At 40.2% G+C, this 26,193-nt stretch overlaps 1 protein-coding gene across 4 annotated transcripts in view; it reads left to right on the top strand.

The window, feature by feature from the left end:
* MYO1B (myosin IB) overlaps positions 1–26,193 on the top strand; it is a 193,449-nt gene that overhangs the window by 41,763 nt on the left and 125,493 nt on the right. For all 4 annotated transcript variants that reach the window (XM_054043748.1, XM_054043750.1, XM_054043751.1 and 1 more), the window contains exon 3: positions 6,919–7,034. In XM_054043748.1, coding sequence (XP_053899723.1) covers positions 6,919–7,034 — 116 coding nt within the window. The remainder of the gene's footprint in view (positions 1–6,918; positions 7,035–26,193) is intronic.

The following is a 26,193-nucleotide window of genomic DNA, read 5'->3' as shown; positions in this document are numbered from 1 at the left end:
ATGTACCTTGTATAAGGACAACACTTTACTCTCACTCCAGTGCTTGGATCTACAACAGGTGGCAAAATGAATAAGGTTTCTGTCCCACTAAGTGCAGATCACCCATAACTCTCCTTGGCTCCAGTAATAGGAGGTGAGGGTGCTTAGTTCACAGGGTTGAGCCCTAAATGACTAGTTTTCAGTAATTTCCCAAAGGCAGGGCATGTTGTAACTCTCTCCAGCCCTTTCAGCATGTGGCTATGCCTCTCTACATCCCCCGGCATTTTGTATTGCTTGGGTGATTCCTTTTATCTAGGTATTTAAATCATCCCTCATGGAAGTAGTTAGGGGGCTGTGGTGCATATTTGATTTTGTTTTTACACTGCCCTTTGGACTGTGATATTTTGAGTAGGAAATAATCCTGCTTAAATTCCTGTTGCTTTTTGCCCAACAATTCCATTCCTTTGTCTAAGTTGACTGTTTTCCCCCAAGTTTTGTTTTGGATCTTTCTTGGTGCTCTTCTACACAGCTTACTTGTGCAGTCTACCTCCAAGGTCAGGTTTTATGCGTGTCATCACCAGCTGACTTAAACATGTATGGTAGTGTACTTAAAACCAGGCAAGTATACTTTCATCTAATATTTAGTTAGCCAGTGGCAACACACACATTGTGTTCTGTATTTTGCTTTGGGCTGCAGTACAGTCAGCAGATTAGTGTCTTTAGTCAAAGCATTTTAATCATCATGCGGGGAGTACTGTTTTGGTAAAATGTCTGACGTTGTATATTTCTTCAGCTGCATAGTGAAATGACTGCCTCCTCCAATTCTCGGGGTTTTTTTAGAGCCAACATCTCATCTACAAACCCAAATTTTCCATTTCCATCCAACTCCACAACATCCTGTGCTTGTGTGAAAAGTTAACAAACCAGGTAAAGCTGCTGTCTTTTTTTTTTTCTTCTGTTGGCTACATCAGTATGACCTTAATTCTTGTCACCAAAGCAAATCACAGTTCTTGATACCTGGTAAGTTGAGCTGGCCAAATTGAATGGACCAGAGCTGCTATTATCCTGTGCCATCTTCCATGCAACTGGGGGATAAAGGGAAGAGATGTTTTATTACAGAGTTGCAGACGGCCATAATAGAATTGTGCTATGATGATCTGGCATTGCATTGTGATTATGTCAAAAGTGACGTCAGTGACTTAATTATGGAATTATTCCAGGCTGTTACACTCCCCTACCCAACCTGACATAACTTTTTGTCCTCCCTTTCACTCCTAGAAAAATAAAAAAATGAATTTAGTGTCTTTGAAAATGAGACTTCCCAATACTGGCTTTAAACAGGCATATTAGTTGCATTATTTCCTTACATAACTTTGCCAATCCTGTTTTGAACTGCAACATTCTTTCTACTTCAGATCTTAACCTCTCAAGTCAATAGAAATGAATTGTCCGCATTGTGTGGTGGCTTGGCTGACGTTGATATTGGTGAACTAAGATAAGAGCACCACATGGATTCGTATGTGACCTTGTCAGAATTTGAATTCCAGTTGCCAGAGGTGAAATGCTGGTGTATTATAATGCTGCTGCTCTGGATGATTGATTTTATTCCATAGCAACCTGGAAGCTCAAGTCAGCTCAAAGCCGGATTGTACTAGGTGCTATGAAACACAAATGGTAAACTATTTCCTCTTAGGTTTTAAGACTGGATGCAACAAATGGGTGTAACAAACAGGAGGATTTAGGTAACTGTAGATGGTGAAACCAAGGTACAAGAGAATCTAAGGCCTTGTCCAAGCTCACAGAAGATGTCTGTGGCAAAGCCAAGCATGAAATCTAGATCTCTTGACTGGGTTCGGTGGTTTAATGATGAGACACATCCCTTGGCTTTCAACTTAATATAAGAACACTGGGAAAATGAAGAGTATTTTTAATACTCTGGTTGCCACTGTATTTTCTCCCACTACTCCAGGAATTCGGTTTTCATTACTGGAATGTTACTACATTAACTGCATGCTCAAGGAATTAAGCCTTTTGGGAGGAGGGGGGGGACTAATAATAGAATTCTGGTGGGAACGAAGATTTTATGTGGTGGTCATCCTGGTTATGTGGAATCGGATCAACCACCACTAGCAAATAACTATTAGGTATCTTACTTGCTGAATGGTATTCATTTAAAGGGGGTGAGGGGAGGAAACTTTTTAGCTCATCTAAGCCATTTTTAGTCCAAAGCAATGATTTCTTGGCATGCTTAGTTTTTAAAATAGGCATAATGTGTATGTCCTTGTCTGTATATAGTTGCTTGACCTTTTGAAATATTGGTTATTTTAGGATTATATTGTCTGGTTTTGTACATGTTTGACAATGAACAGCTGACTTCTATTCCCAAAACACATGATTTAAGCAATGCTTAACTGTACAAGGCTGGTTCTAAATAAATGTTCTTTAAATATCTATTTTCAAAACTAAAAAAATCAAAGGTTTCTTTCTTCTACCTGTCCTTCATTACCTTGCCATCCTAAAGCTTTTCAAGGAACTCCAGCAGCTAAACTGCATAGTATTATAGTGGTGAAATAGCTTAAAGGGCTCCCTCCTCAGTTTCTTGAGGACCCTTGTTGATAATACAGTGTATATTCAGCTGAATTCCTTCAAGACCTGCCTACCTCTCTTTACTGCCTTTTGGCAATAGTTTTGCAGTGAGCTCTGTTGGCATTTGCAATCTTCTAGAATTCTTTGAGACATGAGAGGAAACTTTAAATAATTCTGCAATGAAGAATCTTACACCGGGAGTCTGTATATAAAGATCACAGAACAACATGCGCAGGGCCTGTTACTCTTGTGGATCACTTGGTTACTCTCAGCAAGGATCCATAGACTTATCGTTTGGTGGGCTTCCCAACTTCTGTGTAAGCAGGGGGCAGAGTAGATACGGTGGAAGATTACTGTTTGCTTTTTATTGCAAGGCAACACAAACAGATTAGAGATGACCAGAAAACAGTCTTTCCCTCCTGTGAAAAACTTCGAAATCTTGTGTCTCTCCCTCACCCTGCCAACATCCTGAATCGGAAGAAAGGGTTTAAAAAAAAAAAAAAAAAAGGCGAAACTTTTTTTGTGGGAGGGAAAGACTGAAAAGATTCTGTTTTAGGAGAATGGAATTTTTTTGATCTGCTGCCTGTCTTCCAAGGAGGACTGCCATGAGACCAGACACCCAGTGTGCCTATGTTCCCTAGTAGCTTGCTAGGTACGCTGCCTAGGAACTGGGGAGGAAGGTGGGTGACCTGGCAGTAAACCAGGCATGTTGGTCCTAACTTTCAGTTGGCTTATCTACATGGGATGTTACTGCTCTGGAACTTTCCGGGTGTTGTAGCAGCATCCATATGGGATGTTACTGCACGTCAAACTAGTGCATTTTAGATTCACGCTCTGGCTTGCTGTGCGGTAATGTCCTGTTTAGACAAGCCCGTGGAAATCAACACCTTCCCCCAGAACACTGATTTTTTTTGATGAATTGGTATTTTCAGACCGGAACAATAGTCTGTTGGTAAATAATCTGATCAGCTCTAAAACTGATGAATATGGGGTTTATTTAGAAATAGTAAGTCTTACACACAATTAGTGAAGTATTATATCTCAGGGCAGCTGTAGTTGTATAATGGTCAAGGGTGGTTTCTACTGATTCATTCTGTAGGCAACAAGCATTGCAAAGATAAACTACAGGAGTCTCTAGAAGATACACACTGAAACTTCTTGTTTATCTAGGCAGTGTCATTTGTGCAACTCTATTTAAATGGGGCGAAAGATGCTGGAAGCCTTTATCACAGATTTACAACTTGACTATACAAATATGGTCTGTGGTGAAACTTGACATTCAAGATTTCTGCTTAAGGGTGAACTTTTTTTTGCCAAATGGTAAACATTTAATTTTTTTAATATGAGGGAAAGCATTGACTTGTTTTGGATGTCTCTGTATAGATCAAAAAACCCCATTGATTAAAAAAATCTAAATCTGGCATAAGAGCACAATTAAGGACAGTATCAGCCTGGGCATAAAGGCCAACGTATAAGGCCAGAGAGGAAGGGTGGTGTAGTGATTAGGGTACTATCCTGGGATGGGGGAGACCTAGGTTCAATTTCCTGCTCCACCACAGACTTTCAATGTGACCCTGGGCAAATCACTTATTTTCTCTGTGCCTCACTTCCCATCTGTAAAAAGGAGATAATAGTTTTTCCTTATCTCATAGGATAAATGCATTAAAGATTGCGAGGCACTACAATACAGCAGTGATGAATGGATTGGGGGAAGAGTGGAAGCATATAAGTACTATAGATGGAAAGATATTAAAAAGTGACTGATTTTGGTTGCATCAGCTTTTCGGTATTCAACCGGTGATGCTTGGTTTTTGGATGGTGTGTGATCAGCACTTTTTAAAATTAGGCCCATTTCAGTGTTAAGGTGGAGCACCCAAAATCCCTGATCACTCTTTAAAATCTTGGCCTGAAATCTTTTGCCTCTTTTTTTTTTTTTTTTTTTTGCCACTAATACTGATATTTATATATAGTATTTTTATTGTTCTTGAATGGTGAATATCAAGGGTGACACCCACTACCTGGAGTATGTATATTCTGTGATTCTGCATGCATTAAATTTGCTGTGGAATCCACCACTTGCTGGATAATTATGTCCCATAATGTAATTTTATTGTTTAAATTGTGTCTAATCCTCATGGCTGTGAAGAATGATACTAGAAACTTGAGTTTCGGTGCACGCTGAAGCAGTATGTTCTTGCTGAGTCTGAGATATGTTTTGCAGAATTTCCAGTCTGCCACACCAATACATCAGAATCCAGTGATCTTTCAGTAGTATTTAGGTGCAGATTGCCATGCACTACATGAATGGGAGCCCTCATCTTCTGTCCAGGTGCTGCAGTTATATTGTATCATGCTATGTTAAGAGTGCTGCAATAAATAAACAAACCAGTGAGAGATAAGAATGAACTGTCCCTACTTTTCCTCTGAGTCTCCCTGGATGACTGCAATTACACATAGAATTCGCACAATAAAAGCTATACCTCAGGCTTGAAGTGAAAAACTACAGAAGAATTCTCACTTATTTGTATCCTGACTTGACAACCTCCCCATTTATAGCAGGTTGCTGTAGCTTTTAAGCTCCTATGGGGCATATGAGGCTACCTGTACATTACGAGCTCGGGTGAGATTCCTCTTCTCCATATACACCTACTTGTACTAGCTTTCATCAAGCTACCGTGAGTATAAATATCAGGGTAGCGGCAGTGGAGATATATGGCTGAATAACGCAGGTACCAGCCTGCCTGAAACCAGTGGGTATGTACTCGGCATGGCTTTGCCATGCCTTCACTGCCACAACCTGTGGTACCATGGCTACATCACTATTTATACTTGTGGTAGCTTGACGAAAGCTAGCATGAGTATGTGTACACGAGCAGGAGACTCACACCCCTAGTTCCTAGTATAGACATAGCGCAAGGGTTTGAAGCTAAACTCTTTCACAGCTATAGGAGTGCCATAGGTCTGTAGCTCTGCTGATACACAGTTTTGCTGTAGACTCTAGTCCTGAGGAGAGTTCTCTTGAGGAGTTTCAGTGTATGGTTAGGTTAAGGGCTCCTCAGGACTGGACTTCCAGAGTTTTTCTGATTTCCGGTCTCCTTTTCAAACTGAATTGGTGTCACCAGGGCTGGCTCTAACTTTTTTGCTGCCCCAAGCAAAAAAAAAAAAAAAAAAAAAAAAAAGTGCCGCCCCACCGTAATAGCCTCTACCGCCCCGCCGAACCCCCCCCCCCGAGTGCCACGCCGCTGAAACCCCCCCCAGCGCCACGCCATGCTGCGGAAACAAAAACAACCCCCCCCCCCGAGCGCCACCCGGCTGAAACAACAACAACAACCTCGAGTGCTGCCCCGCCGAACCAAAAAAACCCCAACCCCCCCCCGAGCGCCCCCCGCTGCCCCTTACAAGGAGCCGCCCAAAGCACGTTCTTGGTCGGCTGGTGCCTGGAGCCGGCCCTGGGTGTCACCCAATCTGTTGGATAATCTGGCTTCTGCCATGTGCTATGTCATTTAAGCAGTATTAACATTGGAAATATTGGTAAGTAGCTGATCTGAAACACTTAGTGGAAACCTTTTGATACTCTGATCTTTAAATAATGTTTGTGCAGCTTTAGTGTTTGTTCCCTGGACAGAACATCATAAAGTATTAATGAACAATGAGTAATTTCTGCTTTGGACATCATGTAACAAAGTGCTCATTGTTTTATGCCATCTTCACTTTATATGCACTTGCATATATAATGGAGAAATTTGCTAACCGATGCACCTTATAAGTGAGGCTCTCTATTTAAAGGGGGGTTGGAGGGAAGAGTTAAATAATTACTTTCAGGTTGGCTTATTGGTCTGAAAAATTAAACTAAATTGTCTTGTTTTCTGTTTTAAATATTGAAGACTAGTTGGAATTGTGTAATATTTAAAAATTCTTTAGGAAAATACATAGAACTATTTCATTTTGATTTTATATAAACACACCCTTCCCTTATGCAGCAAAGCAGAGCCCTGATAATTCTTTCAAAAATTAATCCCCACTTAAAGTAGGAGCAGTCTGCCTGTACAATGTAGAAGGAGCTGCTTAAAGAGTCTGTCAGTATTGTTGTTTTTATTCCTTTTATCTCTGTAGAACCTAAGAGCCCTTAACTGAGAGAGATTTTGAGAGGCTTTTAGTGTATAAATGAATGTTTTGAATGTATTAGTTGTAAAAAAGTTGTTGGTTTTTCTCAGCAAATGTTTTCCTGACACACAGAACTGATGAATTAAATATAACAGCAAAAATTGATTTATTTTTTTTAAGGACAGGTCAGAATAAAATCTCATTTTTGAGTATTAAAACACTGTATTCTGCATTATTTTTCTCCTACAGACATACATTGGCAGTGTGGTTGTATCAATAAACCCATATAGACCGCTACCCATTTATTCACCAGAAAAAGTTGAAGAATACAGGAACAGAAACTTTTATGAACTCAGTCCTCACATGTAAGTATAATGCAGAAGCTTTAGGTTTCTGTTCTACTTTGAAACAGATGGGGCCAGCTGTCTTCCTTATGTCACAGAAGATGATGTTTTTTATCTGCTTAGGATTTTATGAGCTCTAAGTATGCAAAGTTTAATTGTAGATTTTTATTTTAAAGGAAAAGTTGAAATATTTACTTTAGTGCCTATTTCTTCATTTCATATTTAGGTTCTTAAATGCGATATGGGGGAAAGTTTCTTTCTGGTAATTGTTCAATGGTAACCTCTATTACAACATTGTAAAACAAATAAAACTGCAGAGGCCCCTAAATGTTAAATATTTTCCAGTAATAAGTTAACTTAATACTATTGATGTACAATGGAAGCACTTGAAGTTCTATTGTGTGGAGAGATTAGCAGTTTTACCAGTACTCCTTGTTTTGAGTGTAGCAAATGTCACTTAGAGCAGGGGGAGCTTTCAAAATGGAATAAACTTTGTATAACCACTCATGTCAGTAATTCAAGTAAACTATTTGCTTTCATGAGTCTCTGCAGGATTGAGCCTGTATTTTGGAAAATGACACACATCTGTGGCCAAAAAGAGGTGAGGCGAGGGAAAGAAATATCCAAGGCATAGACATAAATATCGTAAGGCTTTAATTTGACGTTGTTTAGAGCTTTAACTTAATCTTAAAATTTTCTCTCTGAAGTTAAAATCAGAGACAAGATTTGGGGTTTTGGTTTTTTCTTTCGTGTGTATGTATGTGAAAGGTAGAATTAAAATCTTACTAGAACATTTCAATTGTCACACATTGTCCTTTTTATATAACTGAAACATTAAGGCGAAAATATAACATTTGAAAATATGGAAATGAGTAGTTATAGGTCCGTTTTATTTTGGTTTGCATTCACCTTCTGTATTCCTTGGTGGAAGGTGCAGCGGGGTTTAAGGCCTTGTCTGTATTGTATAGCTTTAGGATGTGTTTCAATGTGATTATGAAGAAATAAGTTAGCTGGTGCAGATCTGACTAGTCCTTATCAATTAAGACACACCGTGTTCGGCATCCCACAATTAAATGTGGTTAAATCCTGCACCCGTACTCTTATGTGCTGGGACAAGGATTTAATGCCAGTTAGCAGACATTATATAGAACACAATTTATCCTGGTCAGCAAGATGTCTGCAGCTAGCTTATTTATTAAATCTTAAAACAAGAAAAATATTGTCATGTGAATGAGGTTAATAACTCAGCTCCTTCCCCCTTCAGTTCTTGACAAAAGTGAGGTAGATGAGATTTCAGCCTATTGTGATATCGTTACTAGAGCTGATCAATTTGCAGTTTGATACTCAAGGGGGGCTGCTGGGTGCTCAGTGCTTTTGAAAATCAGGCCACTCTGGGTGCCTAAATATGAACTTAAACAAAACTTAGGCACCTTATTTTGAAAATCTTTGTTTTGGTTTTTAGAACATATTTTAAAACATTGACGTGGAAAATATGCTGTATACTGTTTTGTTCTGAAGTGATAAAGACCATCCATGTTTATTTGACATGCAAACTAACCTAATAATCGAATCAAATATCCTGCTGTCAGTTTGGAACCTCCTTGGACCTGAACTGTTTGACTGACTAAGGCCATATCTACGCTATAGGGACTATAGTGGCCTAGCATAACAGGGATAGAAGGGTGTTTTTTGTCCCTGTGGGAACACCACCTCCCCAAGCGATGGAAACTAGGTCAACACAAGTATTCTTCCATCGGCCTAGCTGTGTCTACACTGGGGATTAAGTTGGGATAGCTACGGTGCTCAGCGTGGATTTTTCACGCCCCTTAGTGCCATTGCTGTGTTGTTTTTATGCCCTTGAGTGCCATTGCGATGCTAAATTTTAAGTGTAGACCAGGTCTAAGTTTACAAAGTTTGGAACAGTTACATGCCAACAGAGCTTCTAACTCTGTCAATCCTTTGAGCTGAGGCATGGTGAAGGGAATAACTTTTTAAGCTTGCCCTGCATTCTGAAAAATAGGACTATGTATTAGGTCCTATTTTGAATCCAGGAATATAATATATTTCAGGCCCCATCTGTTCTGGGGAGATAGCTTTACACAAATAGGTTTTATTTCAAACAAGCAAACAACAAAAACCCCACTATTTCCTGAAAACCCACTATCTCTGCAAGGCCTAATCAAGTCAATCTCAAATGTATGCAGAAGTTCTATCCTGGCTAGAGAAATGCTCACCGGTGAACTTTCAAAAGTTTCAGGATAATAGGGTGGTTATGAATGGTTTAAAATGGAAAATACAGAAGGGAATAGTAACTTGAAACACTGACAAGAAAATATTGGTAAATTATATTCATTGTGAAAAGGAATAATCAAATGGTCAACTGTTGACTCAGGGCAATAATTTCTGGAATTTAAACACTTTAAATCCACTTACTAGCAATAGACTGAGGTGAAAGAGCACTGAACATGAGCTAATGCCAGGGGAATCTTAATTGTGTAATGTTAAGATGATTTTCATTCCAAGTTTTGATGCAGTGCCAACTAATGACAAGTAAAATCATAATTTGCCTTGAACAGATGATGTGTGTCCAAATATTTGCCTCACTTGTTTCCTCTCCTATATAAAAATTACATTTTGCAACTCATGTTAGACAATTTTTTACCAGAGTGACACAGAGGATTATACTGAAAATTGTCTATGCTGCATATCAGATGGTTTCTTTTCAAACTGAGGAAACGCCAAATATTTTACTAGATTGTAGACACACTAGGTAGACATTGTCACTTTGTGCTTTGTACTGGTAGCCTGCTTGTCATGAGAACTGAATATATGCTTCCTTTTAAATATGGTGATTGTATGGTAATGAGAACTGTAAAACGCTGTCATAATTTGTTAAAATGGTGCAGTTCTGACCAGCTTTATGGAGTCCATTTTGGAATTGTAGATACAAAGAATAAATGTTTAAATGTAAGGTTAACTATTGTTAATATCTTTTTCTCTTGTTCAGGCCACTCTTTGTTCTTAAACAACTTTTCCTCCCTATAATGTATTGTCATTTAAACATGGCTAGGGTTCCAGGGCTTTTGGCAGATCAAATACAAGCATTCACTGTGCATGGAACTGATACTTAAATATTGATATACGGTGGAAACAAGATCAGCTTGTAGGATGATGTGCTGCTGCTGCTACTGTTGTGGCAAGGAATAAGCTAGGCACAACACAGAAGAAACAAGAAGACCATTGCTAGGTACTCACATACCACAGTGGTGGGTGCAGAGTGAGAATTTAAGGACAGCAGAACAACACAGTTTCTCTCTCGAGTTTGCAGTCTCATTTTAAAGTTGATTCCAGTTTAAAAGTAACTGACAACTTTTAAAGGAAATGGTTTTTAGGCATAGAACGGTCAGATTCCATGCTAATTTCCATATGTAATTTGGCAGATATCCCTCAGTCTTCAGGTGTTTTTTCAGTCCTGGAACTCTGAGGAGGAGACACTGTCCAGAAGGTTTCAGTGTGTGATATTTCTTCTGATGTGGACAAATACTGATTAGTTGAGACCTACAGAGTCGTTTTCCTTTGATATTTAAAAGATGATTGAATTGTGGCTTCATGGATTAACCCACTGCACAATTTAATTGCACTCTTTTGGAAAAGATTTTGCAGCCTCTGTTTGATTCAGTTCAATTTCAGCAAAGTTTCTCTGGAAACTATAGAGATACGTTTATGAAAGAGTGTGATTTGGAGATGCTCCCTTGTAAGGGACTATGTTGTGAGTGTGGGAGGGAGGGGTTGGGAACACCGCATGGCTGTGTACAGCAGATTACCGAAGCAGCTCTGCAGTTTGTTTGATTAAAGTTTTATTCCTTTCTCATTCACTGATTTGTTTAATGGAACCCCAAGATTGTTACATGGTGTCAGAAGTGCTGAATGAGAAGGAAACTGCAGTCGTTTTGAAGTTAACTCTTGTGTTTACAACTGAAAGCAGAGACAAAGGGAGACACTAGAGAAGCACATGGAGGACGCACAGAGGCTTTTGCATGTATTTGGTGAGCACAGCAGTTGCTTTACTAGCCAAAAATGGACGTGTTGCAACCTCCATCCAGTCTGCAATTATCAGGCAGTGTTGTAGAGAACTATAAAAAAAATTCAGAGATTTGAATTGTATTTAGCAACCACAGGGGCAGAGTTGAAAAATGATGAAGTGAAATCTGTCTTTTTGCATGTTGTTGGGGGAGAAACATTGGATATTCATAACAACTTTAAGATTGAGGAAGGTGAAAACATGAAGTTAAGTAAAATACTGACTAAATTTGAGAACTATTTCCTGCCTAAAAGCAATAAAACCTTTGAGAGACGCACATTTTTTACATGCATGCAAAAAACTGATGACACCGTAGGACAACATGTCACAGAATTAAGGAAACTCAGTAAAACCTGTGACTTTGGTGAGCTGACAGAGTCTCTGGTCAGAAAGAGAATCATTTGTGTCATTAAAGACAATGTGTTAGAGAGACTGCTGTGTGAAAGAGACTTAACTTTAGAAAAAGCTCTCCAAATACGCAGGGCTGCAGAAACTGTGAAAGCACAAGCTAAAGAGCTGGATTCACCACAAGGGTTTATCCGTGTACTGAATACAAAAGAATATAGCCAGAATAGGTCAAATCAAAGAGTGGAACCACTCGTTATGAAAACCACTGCTGGGGGAAGACTGGGTACAGACAATCATGTAGAAGGTGTGGATCGCAGCCTGGTCCCGAACAGTGTGATACCTTTGGGAAACACTGTCATAAATGAAGGAAAAATAATTATTTTGCAAAATGCTGCAGATCCCAAATGCAGAAAAGTCAAGTGTATTCAGTTAAAGACAATCTGGTTGAGAAGTTTTTCATAGACGTACTGGCATCTAGCAAGCCTGATGAGAGGGACTGGATAGTGCCTATCACAGTGAACAATTATTCCACTGAAACTGGACATAGGAGCTCATGTTAATATTCTGTCTGAACAAGATTGAGACTGAAAATAAGACCAAAACCAGGGCTAATAAAAATAAAAGTGACTGGTTATTCTGGAACAAATATATACCAGTGAAGGGGAGGTGCGTTGTTAACATCAACCATAAAAACACCATGAACAGGCTCTCATTCATTGTAGTGCCAAAAGAGGTGACACCAGTTTTAGGCCTGACTGTATGTGATAAACTCAGTCTGGTAAAATGGGTGCTCTCACTACATGATCATACTGAACCTGGCTATGAGGCACTCTTTAAGGAATATCACGACCTGTTTCAAGGGTTGGGTTGCTTGCAGAGTGAACATATAATCCAGATAAACAAGCAGGTCCCTCCAGTTATCCAGCCGTGTAGAAAGGTGCTACTTGCACTTCATGATTAACTCAAGGCTGAACTTGCAAGTATGGAAGGAACGCAAGTAATACAAAAAATTGAGGCGCCAACAGAATGGGTGAAGCTCCCTCATCGTTGTGGAGAAAAGTAACAACCAGCTACGCATATGCCTAGATTCCAGAGACACCTCAACAAGGCTATAAAAAGAGAACATTTCAAACTACCAACCAGAGAAGAGATTATGGCTCAATTTGCAAATACTCTATATTTTAGTAAATTGGGTGCATTCTCAGGTTTTTGGCAGCTAAAATTAATTTAAGAAAGCTCAAAACTATGCACATTTAATATCTCATTTGGAAGATACAGATTCTTACACTTACCCTTCGGCATAGTTTCAGCACGAGGAGACTAAGGGGGGATACGATAGAGGTATATAGAGTGGTGTGGAGAAAGTGAATAAGAAAAAGTTATTTACTTGTTCCCATAATATAAGAACTAGGGGCCACCACACAGCGCACAGTCAACCTGTGGAACTCCTTGCCTGAGGAGGTTGTGAAAGCTAGGACTATAACAGGGTTTAAAAGAGAACTAGATAAATTCATGGAGGTTAAGTCCAGTAATGGCTATTAGCCAGGATGGGTAAGGAATGGTGTCCCTAGCCTCTGTTTGTCAAAGGGTGGAGATGGATGGCAGGAGAGAGATCACTTGATCATTACCTGTTAGGTTCACTCCCTCTGGGGCACCTGGCATTGGCCACTGTCGGTAGACAGGATACTGGGCTAGATGGACCTTTGGTCTGACCCAGTATGGCCATTCTTATGTTCACCAGAAGTGTACCACAAAACCATACATATGATCTATGAACATATTAATGGTATTGACACCTCAATGGATCATCATCTGGGGCTCAATGAAAGAGGAGCAGGATTGTGGACTTTGGAAGTCCTGAATGCAACTAGAGCTTCAAACCATAAACTAAATAGGGAGAAATGTGTTTTAGGGGTTACAGAACTGACTTTTCAGGGGACGTTATTTCCAACGAAGGTATAAAACCTGATAAGATTTCAGCCATTGAAATGAAGCCATGTCCCCAGTCAAAGAAAGATGTCCAATGGTTCCTGGGAATATTTAATTATCTTAGATTAGGTATGAATTTTCCATCTACCAAAGCAGCAGCGTTAAGAAAACTCCTAGAAAATAAAAGTGAATGGTATTGGGGTGCAGAACAGGAGGAATCATGGGAAGGTTTAAAACAACTGATAGAAGAACCATGTTGAAGTTCTATGCACCAGGAAGGCACATTAAAATTTCAGCAGATGCTTAACAGTCTGGGTTAGGTGCAGTGATTTTACAGAAGTATGAGGATTGTTGCATCCAAATCACTGACTGAGGCACAAACCAGATATGCATAGATCGAAAAGGAGCTTGTAGGAATATTGTTTGTCTGTGAGAGATTCAACAGTGTGCCCTTGTTGCCAAGAAGGTTAATGGCATTTTGGGCTGTATAAGTAGGAGCATTGCCAGCAGATCAAGGGACGTGATTATTCCCCTCTATTTGGCACTGGTGGGGCCTCATCTGGAGTACTGTGTCCAATTTTGGGCCTCACATACAAGAAGGGTGTGGAAAAATTGGAAAGAGGCCAGCATAGGGCAACAAAAATTATTAGTGGCTGGAGCACATGATTTATGAGGAGAGGCTGAGGGAACTGGGATTATTTAGTCTGCAGAGGAGAAGGAGGAGGGGGGATTTGATAGCTGCTTTCAACTACCTGAAGAGGGTTCCAAAGAGGATGGATCTAGACTGTTCTCAGTGGTACCAGATGACAGAACAAGGAGTAATGGTTTCAAGTTGCAGTGGGGGAGGTGTTGGTTGGATATTAGGAAAAACTTTTTCATTATGAAGGTGGTGAAGCACTGGAATGGGTTACCTAGGGAGGTGGTGGAATCTCCTTCCTTAGAGATTTTTAAGGTCACGCTTGATAAAGCCCGGGCTGGGATGATTTAGTTGGGGATTGGTCCTGCTTTGAACAGGGGATTGGATTAAATGGCCTCCCGAGGTCCCTTCCAACCCTGATATTCTATGATTCAATCAGTATATTTATGGAACAACAGTGGAAGTTGAAACAGACCACAAGCCCCAGGTAGCGTTATTTAGCAAACTGCTAAATGATTGTAGCTTAAGGATTCAAAAGTGATGCTAAAGCTGCAAAAGTATGATTTGGTTGTGACCGACACACCCAGTAAATTCATGTTCATTGCAGGTGCATTTTCCAGAGCAGTGACTCCCACGAAACCAGAGAAGACTTTAGAGACAAAGATACAAGCCTAGGTAGATCCGATTGTAAAGTCAATTCCCATAGTCAACAGGAAACTATAACAAATAAGAAAGGGAACAGAGAAAGATGAATTGTTGGGAATCCTTAAAGAAGTAATAATTAAAGGGTGGCCTGAAGAAATAAGCAGTTACTGTCCAAGTATAAGAGAATATTGGAATTGCAGACATGAACTTACTGTGATAGATGGGGTGATTTTTCAGGGGCAGTAAGGTTGTAATTCCAATGAACCTCTGAAAAGAAATGCTGCAGAAGATCATTTAGGAATAGAGAAGTGCAAACAAGGAGCACGAGAGGTCCTGTATTGGCCACAGATCAATCGTGACATCATTAATGTGGTAGGAAACTGCTTTTTATGCTTGAAAACAAGCCATGCCAACAAGGAGAGCCATTGAGCCCTCATCCAGTTCCACAAAGGCCTTATGAAAATGTCGGCACTGATTTATTTACCTGGCAATCAAAGGATTATTTAATAGTCACAGATGATTATTCTCTGTATCCAGAAATTTGCACATTGCACAGTACTAATAGTAATTCAGTGATAGCCAGCTGGAAGAGAATCTTCAGACATGGAATTCCAGATGAAGTCTTCCGCAATAATGGGCGGCAATTTTCCGGTGCAGATTTTAGGCAATTTGCCATAGATTGGGGTTTCCATCACAAAACATTAAGTCCAAATTACCCCTAATCAAATGGACTTGTGCAAAGGTCTATGTGGACAGTAAAGAACCTTATGAAAAAGACAGTGACAGTGGGGGTGATTTTGTTTAAAGCTTTATTGGTTTACTCAAGTACAACTCTGGAGAATAGTTTTTCTCAAGCTCAGCTGTTAATGGAAAGAAGGATCACATGTAATTTACCAAGTACCTGATGAAATCTCATAAAAATGCAACCATACATTAGATGAAAGAAAATCCAAAATGGAAGCAGAAATATTATTTTGACAAAAGGGCCTGTGATCTTCCATCTCTTAACCCAGATGCCTAAGGAATCACACCTCTAATACTTGGGGACAAAGAGATACCATGAAAGAACAGCTGCATCCAAGGTCTTATGTTGTCCAGACAGACCTTTCAATTCAACATAATTGAAAGGATCTACGAGTAATTGCACATCAGCTGTCAATGTGTTGGAACTCACTGCATTTCCCATCTGACTGATCCTTTATCTTCAATGTACAAAGAAGAAACTGTCAAGGAACAAGAGAACAACCCAGGGCAGGTTTACACTAAAGCTTAAGTTGATCTAACTTGCGTCACTCAGGGGTGTGAATGATGCAAGTTACAGCAACCTAAGCGCTGTCACCACGAGTGCTGTATCAGCGGGAGACGCTCTCCTGTTGGTGAAGGTGGTGAAGTAATTATGCCAACAGGAGAGCGCTCTCCTGTCAGCATAGAGCATCTTCACCAGATGTGCTACAGCAGCGCAACTGCATCGGTGTAGCGCTTCTACTGTAGACCTGCCCTCAGACTCTAATGAAAGGCTGATACTGAGAGGATCAGAGCAGGAGGTTAAAAGTCCTGAAAGACTCATAGAGACTTGCTAACCTGCCTGAAGAAGGGGTATTTGAGGAAAGTGAGTGATAAAGACTCATTCCAGTGTGATGTACCTCTCCTCTCTAGGTAGTTGACACATTGGGTTTATAGAAATGTACTAGATTGTTTGAGAATTTAATGTATGTGTTATTAGTTGTTATATATATATAACAACAGTTAAATGTTAATCTTTTTTTTAAGAGGGAAGATGTAGAGAGAGGTTTATGAAAGATTGTGATTTGGAGATGCTCCCTTATAAGGAACTGTGTTGTGAGTGTGGGAATTTGGACAAGGGCCCTGATGGCAGGGGTTGGAACACCATATGGCTGTGTGCAGCAGTTCACCAGAGACATTCTCCAGTTTATTTGATTAAAGTTTTATTCCTTTCTCATTCACTAGTTTGTTATTTAACGAACCCCAGGATCGTTACAGAAACCAGCCAGGGTTCCGACAAAACCTTTCCATTGGAAGCCTGCCCAACTCCTCAGGAGTCCAAGCTCCCTGGTCCAGGTCTCTGGGGCAGCTTGCCATGCAGCCTGCCTTGCATTCAGGATTACAGGGCTTCCAAGACCCGCAGCTGCAGGGCAGCCTCGCTGAGTGGATTTTTCCCAGAGCCAGGACTACATTCACTTTTGTGGAGAACTTCAGCATGTTTGGGTTTTGTGCTGAATTGGAATGAAACCAAATTCTGAAATATCAAAATCCTACATGAAATGGAATTACCTCTCTTCACCCAGCTCTAGTAACTACCCAGAGGCGTTATCATATTCATATCCTATACATGCCCAGATGTATCCTATTCTCCGCCTGTGCTGAAAGTGCACACAGGATTTTGGATGGGAAGAATCTTGGTTGAAGCCTTGCAGATTTTCCAGTAGTACAGCAGTTTTGATGAGTAAAACTAAAGCATGCTCAGAATGAAAGTGTGTGGAACCAACAGATTAATTATTTTTAATATGGAGATATACCTATCTCATAGAACTGGAAGGGACATTGAAAGGTCATTGAGTCCAGTCCCCTGCCTTCACAGCAGGACCAAGTACTGTCCCTGACAGATTTTTGCCCCAGATCCCTAAATGGCCCCCCTCAAGGATTGAACTCACAACCATTGGGTTTAGCAGGCCAGTGCTCAAACCGCTAAGCTTCCCCCTCCCTTAAAATGTCATCACTGAGTGATATGGAGGCAGTTCACACCTAACTGTTGTTTCAAGCTGTCTGAAGGCTTTTGGGTGACAGCACAATATTAACCTTCTAAGCTCTGGTCTACACTACAGAATTACTTTGGTATAACTCAGGGGTAGGCAACCTATGGCGAAAGTGCCGAAGGCGGCATGCAAGCTGATTTTCAGTGGCACTCACACTGCTGGGTCCTGGCCCCCAGTCCGGGAGGCTCTACATTTTAATTTAATTTTAAACAAAGCTTCTTAAACATTTTAAAAACCTTATTTACTTTACCTACAACAGTAGTTTAGTTATATATTATAGACTTATAGAAAGAGACCTTCTAAAAATGTTAAGATGTATTACTGGCAAATTAGAGTGAATAAATGAAGACTCGGCATACCACTTCTGAAAGGTTGCCGACCCCTGGTATAACTACATCGTTCAGGGGTGAGAATAATCCACACCCTTGAGCGACATAGTTGTACCAACCTAAGAGCCGGTGTGGACAGTGCTATCACCCGCTGACACCAGGTACTGTCTCTTGTGGAGGTGGATTATCTAGACCCACGTGAGAGATGGTGGACGTGCAAACTTGCCAATATTTCTTTAACCTTGATCAGAAAAGCTTACTAAGGGGCAAAAGGGCAGTGCCGTCTCCACAGACACTTAATCCTTGGCTGCTCTGCATAAAACAGCCTACAAGAGTAACAGTTTCAGTGGTGTTATTTAATGCTAATCGTAGAGAATTTTTGTTTTGTTTTGTATGAGTTTGATAGTTGGCCACTAAAAACTGGAATGAGACCACAAACACATTTCACATAGGCCACTGAGGCTACATCTGCTCTGCAATAACTTGCATGGTGACAGGTTTCAGAGTGGTAGCCGTGTTAGTCTCCTCATTGTTTTTACTGCAATAACTGAGTCTCAGAGCCTGAGTCAATTGCCTTGGGCTGCAGAGCTAAAAATTGCAGTGTAGATGTTCAGGCTGAGACCTACTCCTCCAGCGGGGTTTCAGAGCCTGGGCAACAGCCCAAGCCTGAAAATCTACACTGCAATATTTAGTCCCACAGCCTGAGCCCTGCAAGCCTGAGTCAGCTGACCCTTTGTCAGGTCAGACATATCCCAAATGGACGGAGTAGCAATTTCTGTTCACAGAAATGACACGGAGATAAATTTAAACTAGTGACTTTGGAGTGAACAAATTGGCTCTAATTGTTCACTCCTCCCCGTGTGTGTTTGTGTGGTCATAACACCTTTTTAACACATTAGTCTTCAAGGCCCACCATGGAATCTTTGGTTTTTGTTAGGAATGTGTGTGAGGCTGTTAAATAGGGTTCGGATGGGATTGACCAATGGATTTTTTTTTAAGTTGCTATTTAATTATTGCTAACCATGCCCACCTTCTATCATCTTTATCTGGTCCCTTGATCTTCAGATATGTCCTTAGTTTTGTGGGGCACAACATGCCGTTGCAGTGAACACTTGAATGCAGTGTTGAAGTGCTTGTTTATGCTGTTCTCTCTCTGCTAGTCTGCTCATTCAGCTCAGGTAATTAATTGACACTTTACTCACCCGGAGAAGAACTTGGTAAGTGATAGAAATGACATAGAAGCATACTGTGTCTTCCTGTAGTGAAAGCTGCAGATGGCCCAGGGGGGAGATTGCAGAGTTTCCAATGACTGCTTCTCAGAGGGGAGGTGTTTGGGGTGGGGAGTGGTGGAGGAGCCTCTAAGCCCTTGGACTGTGTGGGTAAAGGTAACAGTCTCCTTAAGGGGGTGTAGAGTAGATGCTGCCTGTTTCCACCTCCTGTCTTGGCCACAACCTCCTGAATATTAACAGAAGCCCATCTGCCCTTTTGGAGAGTGGAGGAAGCCTGGCCAGTGGCGTTGGAACAGTTTTTATCGTAGAGGTGCTGAGAGCCATTGAAACAAACTGTAAACCCTGTATATTATGGAAACCACTTCAAGCCAGGGGGTGCTGCTGCACTCCCAGCTCTCCGAGCATGGCTGGCAGGCTCTGATCCACTTCCCTCCGCTGCTGTGACCTTTGTGCCATGTTTATGCTTGTGTTTCCCCTCCCTACTGGAAAGATTGTTCTTCCACATTTTAGAAGAGGTGTGGTTTATTTTAAGATGAGTTGGTTGGTAGGCGAGACCAGGCTGATTTTTACCTTTTTTCCCCAACAAAAAAAGGTGGGAGCTGTACTGCTTAACAGTAAGTTCCATGTCAGTAGTCCCCTAGTCCTGCTTTCTAGCTCTGTATGCATGTTCACTGAGAGTTGGTTGCATTTCTTGCATACACTCTGAGAAGTTCAAAATAAGGTTAGTCACTGAGATGTGTACAAAGGTATCTTTATTGGTATCTGCAGACTTTTTTCAAGAGAAGCTTTTTATCAGACAGCATCAGGTTAGAGGAATTATTTTATCTCCTTATAATTTTTTTTACATACTTGAGTATTGCTATCAAGCTTCCAATCAATTGAAAGTACAGCTGCTTGTTGAAAATTGGTTTTTAAGGAAAATTACAGTACTTCTGTATTCTCTGAGAGAAAACAGTTGTTTGTGCCAAAACTTTCAGACACTGGTGCCTGAGTTAAGCTTCTACATTCATATTTGGGTTCCTACATGAAATTGGTCTTTTTTTTTTTTTAAATGCTGAGCACCCAGCAGTTCTTGTTGCTGTCAGTGGGATTTGTGGGAGCTCAGCACTTTTGAAAATCACCCTACTCTGATTTAGATCCCAAGTTTGAAAACATTGGTCCTGAGGTATCTTACATTTGTATGGGTGAACAAACGAATACCCCTTCTTGTTTGAAGGACCTTCACATTAGTAATTCTAATAACTATTTTTATTTGGATGGATCACCACAAATTGTGACTGTTGATAGTTGTGACGCTTTCTGTTTCCTCTCCTTTCAAGTCATAGCTACTGAGAGACAATGTAAGCAGCGAATATAAATGTTGTATTTGCTTCTGTTTTTTGCTGGCATTCCAGGATTGCATGTGTTCAGAAACACCAAGGCTACAGTAACTTTTTTTCCTCCTGGATTCAAAGCAAATATTTCTGTTCCAAGGGCATGATAAAGGCCCAGCTGTGAAGGGCAATTGTTGCCTGTATGTTTAAAGTTAATGTGCTTCCTATAAACACCCTGCAGTTTAGTTTTTTAGGATAGACTGTAATTGGTCTTGTTCCTCACAAGTGGGGGATGGTACAGTATACATCATAGTTTACAGCAGGGGTAGGCAACTTATGGCACGTGTGCCAAAGGTGGCACGCAAGCTGATTTTCAGTGGCACTCTCACTGCCTGGGTCCGGGGTGCTCTGCATTTTAATTTAATGTTAAATGAAGCTTCTTAAACATTTTAAAAACCTTATTTACTTTACATACAACAATAGTTTAGTTCTATATTATAGACTTATAGAAAGAGACCTTCTAAAATGTTTAAATGTATTACTGGCACGTGAAACCTTAAATTAGAGTGAATAAATGAAGACTCGGCACACCACTTCTGAAAGGTTGCCAACCCCTGGTTTATAGTCTTTTCCATCTATGCTCTAGTACAGTTGTCATTGTATCTCCATTTCAGTGTCTTTATTTTGAATGTTTTTCTTTATTCTGTAGTCTCTCTCCTTCCTTACTAATAGGTTACTATGCTTTGTATTTTGTACTTTTTTTGCTTCCTTTGTGCTGGTGCTTCTCCCAATTCCCTATCTCCACAGAAGGCCGGTCTTTGGCCACACTCAGGAGGCTCGGCAGATGTCATGACAAAAGAGTTGCTCGGGCCAGCAGGCCGCTTGCCTAAGCCTACAGCCCTGTTTTACATTAGCTGTTTTCATGGCAGCTAATGGCATTAAAGGCCACAACGGGAGCAGAGAGGGAGGGGGAGAGTTTCTCATCTTTGCCCCACAACTCCAGACCACTACTGTCTGGTATCCTTAATGGATTTCCCCTTTCAGATTAACCATGCTTTCTTGAGATGTGGATGCAGGGATATAGCCATATGGTATCATGATGGATGGCATATTTCTATTAATATCCTCACCAGGCAGTGAAATTTCTCAACAAACATACATTAACTATTTGATTTGTAGATAAAGAACTGTCATCAAAGCCAATTTGCCACGCCATGTATGAAGTGCATATTTGTTTTACATTTTCAATGTGTTTTGGCTGCCATACATAGTTTGATATTAGCCAGATTCTTTATTCCATTATGACTTCCCACCCAAAACCTACTCACCTCTTATATGACAGGTAACATGTTACTTGTAATTCTGCAACAAACTTTCTTTTGTTTAATGGAATATAAATGCAGAAGTAAAAAAATATATCTAGATCAAGCGTAACCAACATTTGTATTTATGGAATTCCCATTTTAAAAAAATCTTTGCGCTGGAATTAAGGTTGAGAATACATATCCGTAACCACACAGTTGTGAAACATGCACCCTTAATGAGCATTGTCGCTATCAGAAAACAGGTCGTAAATTTCTGTCCGTCTAGCAGTTTAATGTTAAATTGAAAAGAAACCCAAATATTTGAAAGCTCAGTTTAGAGCACCCAAACAAAAATAACTGCTTCTATAATGATGCCTTAATGAAAAACAAACTCTGAAAAACCCTTATCCATCTGTTACAATGCGGTGTTATTAGTGAACACACAGACTGGAATGCCTTACTCTTAACTGTATGATGGCTGCACCAAGCCCATCCTTCTTTATGAACACAGTCCATGAGTCCATAGAAAAAGACTTTTATGAATTTCTAATTAAATAATGTATTGAAGGCAGCCATTCCCCCTCTCCTTTAAGATTCCGTGTGCCTCAAATTATGCAAGTGTAATTAGCCACAGAGCCGGTATATTTATGTGTAATCCTTCTGCCAGGTGGTGTAGGCAGCAAAAAGGCCCGGTTCAATTTTCTAGGCGTTTCTTTAAAGACTTAACTAACACAGACGCAACCCCCCTCCCTGAAACCTGTGAAACTGTATACATCAGCTTGGGCATTTCCCTGATTGGCAATTTTTCTCCACTCACAAACGCTGAGTCCAGGGGTTATGACAAAGAAATTTATTGGGGAGGAAGATGATGACAGAATGAATTTTGGGAAACCAGCAATTTACAAATTCTATGCTGTAAGACTGCCACCCCACAGGGTGTCTTAACAGTAGTCCCAAACTCATTCTCCTTTGGCCATTGGGAGCGACTATGTTTTGGCCACTTCCCTCCTCCCCAGCTCCCCACTCATGGTTAGTTGTGGGTTGGAGAAGTCCAAGGATTCTTGCAGGGCAGTGCTGCCTGGGCTGTTCTGGGGGCCTGACTACCTGACCCAGAGGGCATGACTTTTCTTTAATTGCTGGGTAGGGAAGCCCGCACCAACACCCCTTGGATAGGCTGCTGCTCGCTCTCTCTCTCTCTCTCTCTCTCTCTGGATTCACTCCAAGCTGCTGAGCTTTGCCACTTCTCTGTACCATACCCTCAAAGGTGCCTCTGCTTCTGAGCTGTCAGTCACCTTCGAGAAGCTGCTGCTGCTACTCTGTGCCATCTGTTGCCTTGGATTGTCTGCCTCTGCTGCTCGCTGCCAACAGTTTGCTCTGATCGCTGTTCAGCAATCTCAGCTCTTGGGGAGGATGGTAGTTTCTAGGATCATTTGACAGAGTCCTCACCACCAGAGGCTGAAAATGAGAGCCTTTTCCCCTTCTCTTCCTCTTCTCTCGCTCTCTTCAGGTTCCCAGTGCTCTGTGGGTTTTAGGCTATTGATACTCCACCTAGGAGCTATATCACTACTTTTTATTTAAATTTAAGACATCTGCGTCACTAGATTGCAGACTTGTTAAACTCCTTTGGGGAAAGGAGAGCTATGGGAAGATGGGAGAGTTGTGATGACTTGACAATTGTATCAAACTAGCGGCTCTTCAGAATTAGAGATGTTAGTACCCATAGATTTTGGACATCTAAAAACCCTTAGAATAAATCTATAATCCAAAATTAATCCATTTTACGTAGTAGACAGATATGAAGGGGAATGGGAGGCTTGGGCGCAAAGTTAAAGTTTGGGTGCTGTATCTGTGCCTTTCTCCACTTGTAAATGTAAAATAGTTAAAATGACATATTTGATTATTTGAAGAGAATTCAAGAAGTGACCCAAGAGCTTCTCCAAGACTTGATCGAGATGTAAATTAGGATTTCTCTTGCATGTAGCAGTAAATTAGCTTTCCATCAAATCTTGAGCAGGACTTGTATTCACTGAATCTTGGACCGCATATAATGCAAACTTTCCATCCCAACAATCAAACAGCTATTGGCAGTACATATTATAATCTTAGTAAAATGAAAAATAGTTGCTGGTTTGCCATTGGTATTTGAGAGCACACAAAGTCAGTGTTCTAAACATGTAATAACACAGGAATTGATGCACAAGAGGATGTGCGGTTTTTGAAAGGCAGAGGAAAATATGCATCCAGCACACAAGGACTACAGCTTTCTGGAAACCAGGCATACAGAATGGGGTTCCATTTCAAATTTAAACATTTTAAAAAGCATCTTAATTTTAAAAATGGTTGTGGAATTGCATTTGTAAAGATTTTGTTGTCAATCGAAAACAATAGAGGCCATAGGATTCTGAAGTCTTCATTGTGTTCACGAGAATAGGGCACTCAGCAGCTACTCCATAGTTTTGTCTACACTTGTCTTTTCCAGCAACTGTGGAGTGCATTTGTGCTGTCAATGTTTTATAAATGCTAGTGTATACAGGACTTGGCCGTTTCAGCATAGTGTCATGTAAACACAGTGCCTGCCTGCATGGTAGGTTGCTAAAGATCCATCTGTGGAGACCAGACCAAACAAAATTACTGAGTCTAGAGATCGTTATAACACAGTTTCGTCTTGTTTGTGAAGATGGAATGAAAACTCAATGTGGTTATTATGCATATGCAGATAGCCTATTAGATACATATATTTGCAATTCTGGCCTTTGTGATGGCGGTCAATTCTCACAAATTTAAATGTAGAGGTGTTTGTTGTAGAAATGGCTTATAACTGAGATTCTAGATTAGCATTTTGACTTATACTCACAGCAGAGTTTAATACAGGAGAAATCTTTTAAAATCATCATTTTTTTAAATAATGAATTGCTGCTTCAAGTTAATCCATGGTTACTTCAAAAGGCTTCTCTCCTAGATAGATTTGTAGGTCAAGTTAAAATCTGCCAAATTAAGCAAAGTCCCTGAAGGACTTGAGGCACTTTTTTAGAACAGAGAATATATCTAGGGAATATATGTAACTTTTTATGTTAGATCCCATATACAGATCCATAGGAGACAATGGCTATTGCTATAACCCTGAGTGTTGGGAGCCTATTGGGTAATCCTGGGGTGCAGCAGAATCATGGTGTCTTTCTTTTAAATTGTGTATATGGGGAATGTCTTAGGAACCACGGACTCCTTCAACACTGTTTGCTAATGCAGATATCTGCTACAAAGAGTTAATAAATCTGAGCCCTAATCTTCTATTTTTTAATTTTCCAATTAATATTAGGGTCTAGGGATATGCCTGAGCATCGCTCTTTCTCTTCAAAAGGGGCCAATGCTACAGTGGCACAAATTGTAATGGGTGAGATTTTCAGAAGTGCCTACGTCATATTTAGTTACAGTGGGGCTTGAACTCCTAAATCAATTCAGTACTTTTGGAAATGTTACTTGACATATATGTACTTAATTACTGCGCAGTGAAGTCATCTTTACTCACAACACTTTAAAACATCCTTTCTAACTTGGACACAAAATAGTGCCATAATGTAGCGGAATCCTTGAAAAGCGATGTTTCACATTTGATGTGGTTTGTGCAGTTAGTGGCTAAGACAGAAGGATTTATCAGTTGACATTGCCATTGGTGCAAATTAATTTTTGAAGCAGTGCACTGGAAAAAAAATAAGTGTAAGAATCAAGTGCATATATACCATGAAGGGCGTTGGACTGTGTTTTATTGTGCATATAACTGTCTTGTGTGTGCATGTAAAGAGTGCTCACCATTGACCAAGAACTCAATATACCCTAACTATGGAAATATTAAAATCAAGATTCAGTCTTTTTTATGCTTCTGGCATAGCTCTAATTAGGTGGCCATCTTTATGTATGAAAAATACCCTCTTGTACTGATTCTTAATAAAATAGCTTGTAGCTTAGATCCCCTATCAGAATGACTCAATTCTTAGAAATATTTTCAAATGTTTACTCATGTCTTCTGTATGCAATGTACTGGTTCACTTGTATCATATATGGATTATAAATCAAAAATATTGAAAATACTTTAACAGTGACAACAATTTCTCTGTTCCCTTTTGAACATCAAGTTGAATGTGGTGGTTTGTATTTAGGGTAAGTATGGCGAACTCTGCTTTCAGGCTAGATTATTTTGTTAGACAGCCAAGACCTTTCTAAAAAGAACTTAATATCGTGGCTATTTTGATGTGTTTTGAAGCTACAGTAGTTTAAAGTAATGGTAGCACTTCTTGCCAGATCCCATTTCCTTGACTTTCCTGAAACCAGAACATCTGTCTAGAATTATTAACAGCTCTCAGGATTTTTAGGAAATAAGATGCTGACTTTTCTTGATACACATAGCCACATAAAAAAAACGAGGAGTCCTTGTGGCACTATAGAGACTAACAAATTTATTTGGGCATAAGCTTTCATGGGCTAGAACTCACTTCATCAGATGTATGAGGTGAAAAATACAGGAACAGGTATAAATACATGAAAGGGTAGGAGTTGCTTTACCAAGTGTGAGGTCAGTCTAATGAGATAAATCCGT

Source organism: Malaclemys terrapin, chromosome 11, assembly GCF_027887155.1.
Source record: "Malaclemys terrapin pileata isolate rMalTer1 chromosome 11, rMalTer1.hap1, whole genome shotgun sequence".
Lineage (NCBI taxonomy): Eukaryota > Metazoa > Chordata > Testudines > Emydidae > Malaclemys > Malaclemys terrapin.
The sequence above is the reverse complement of the archived record's forward strand: the minus strand, read 5'-3'. Positions and strand labels throughout refer to the sequence as shown.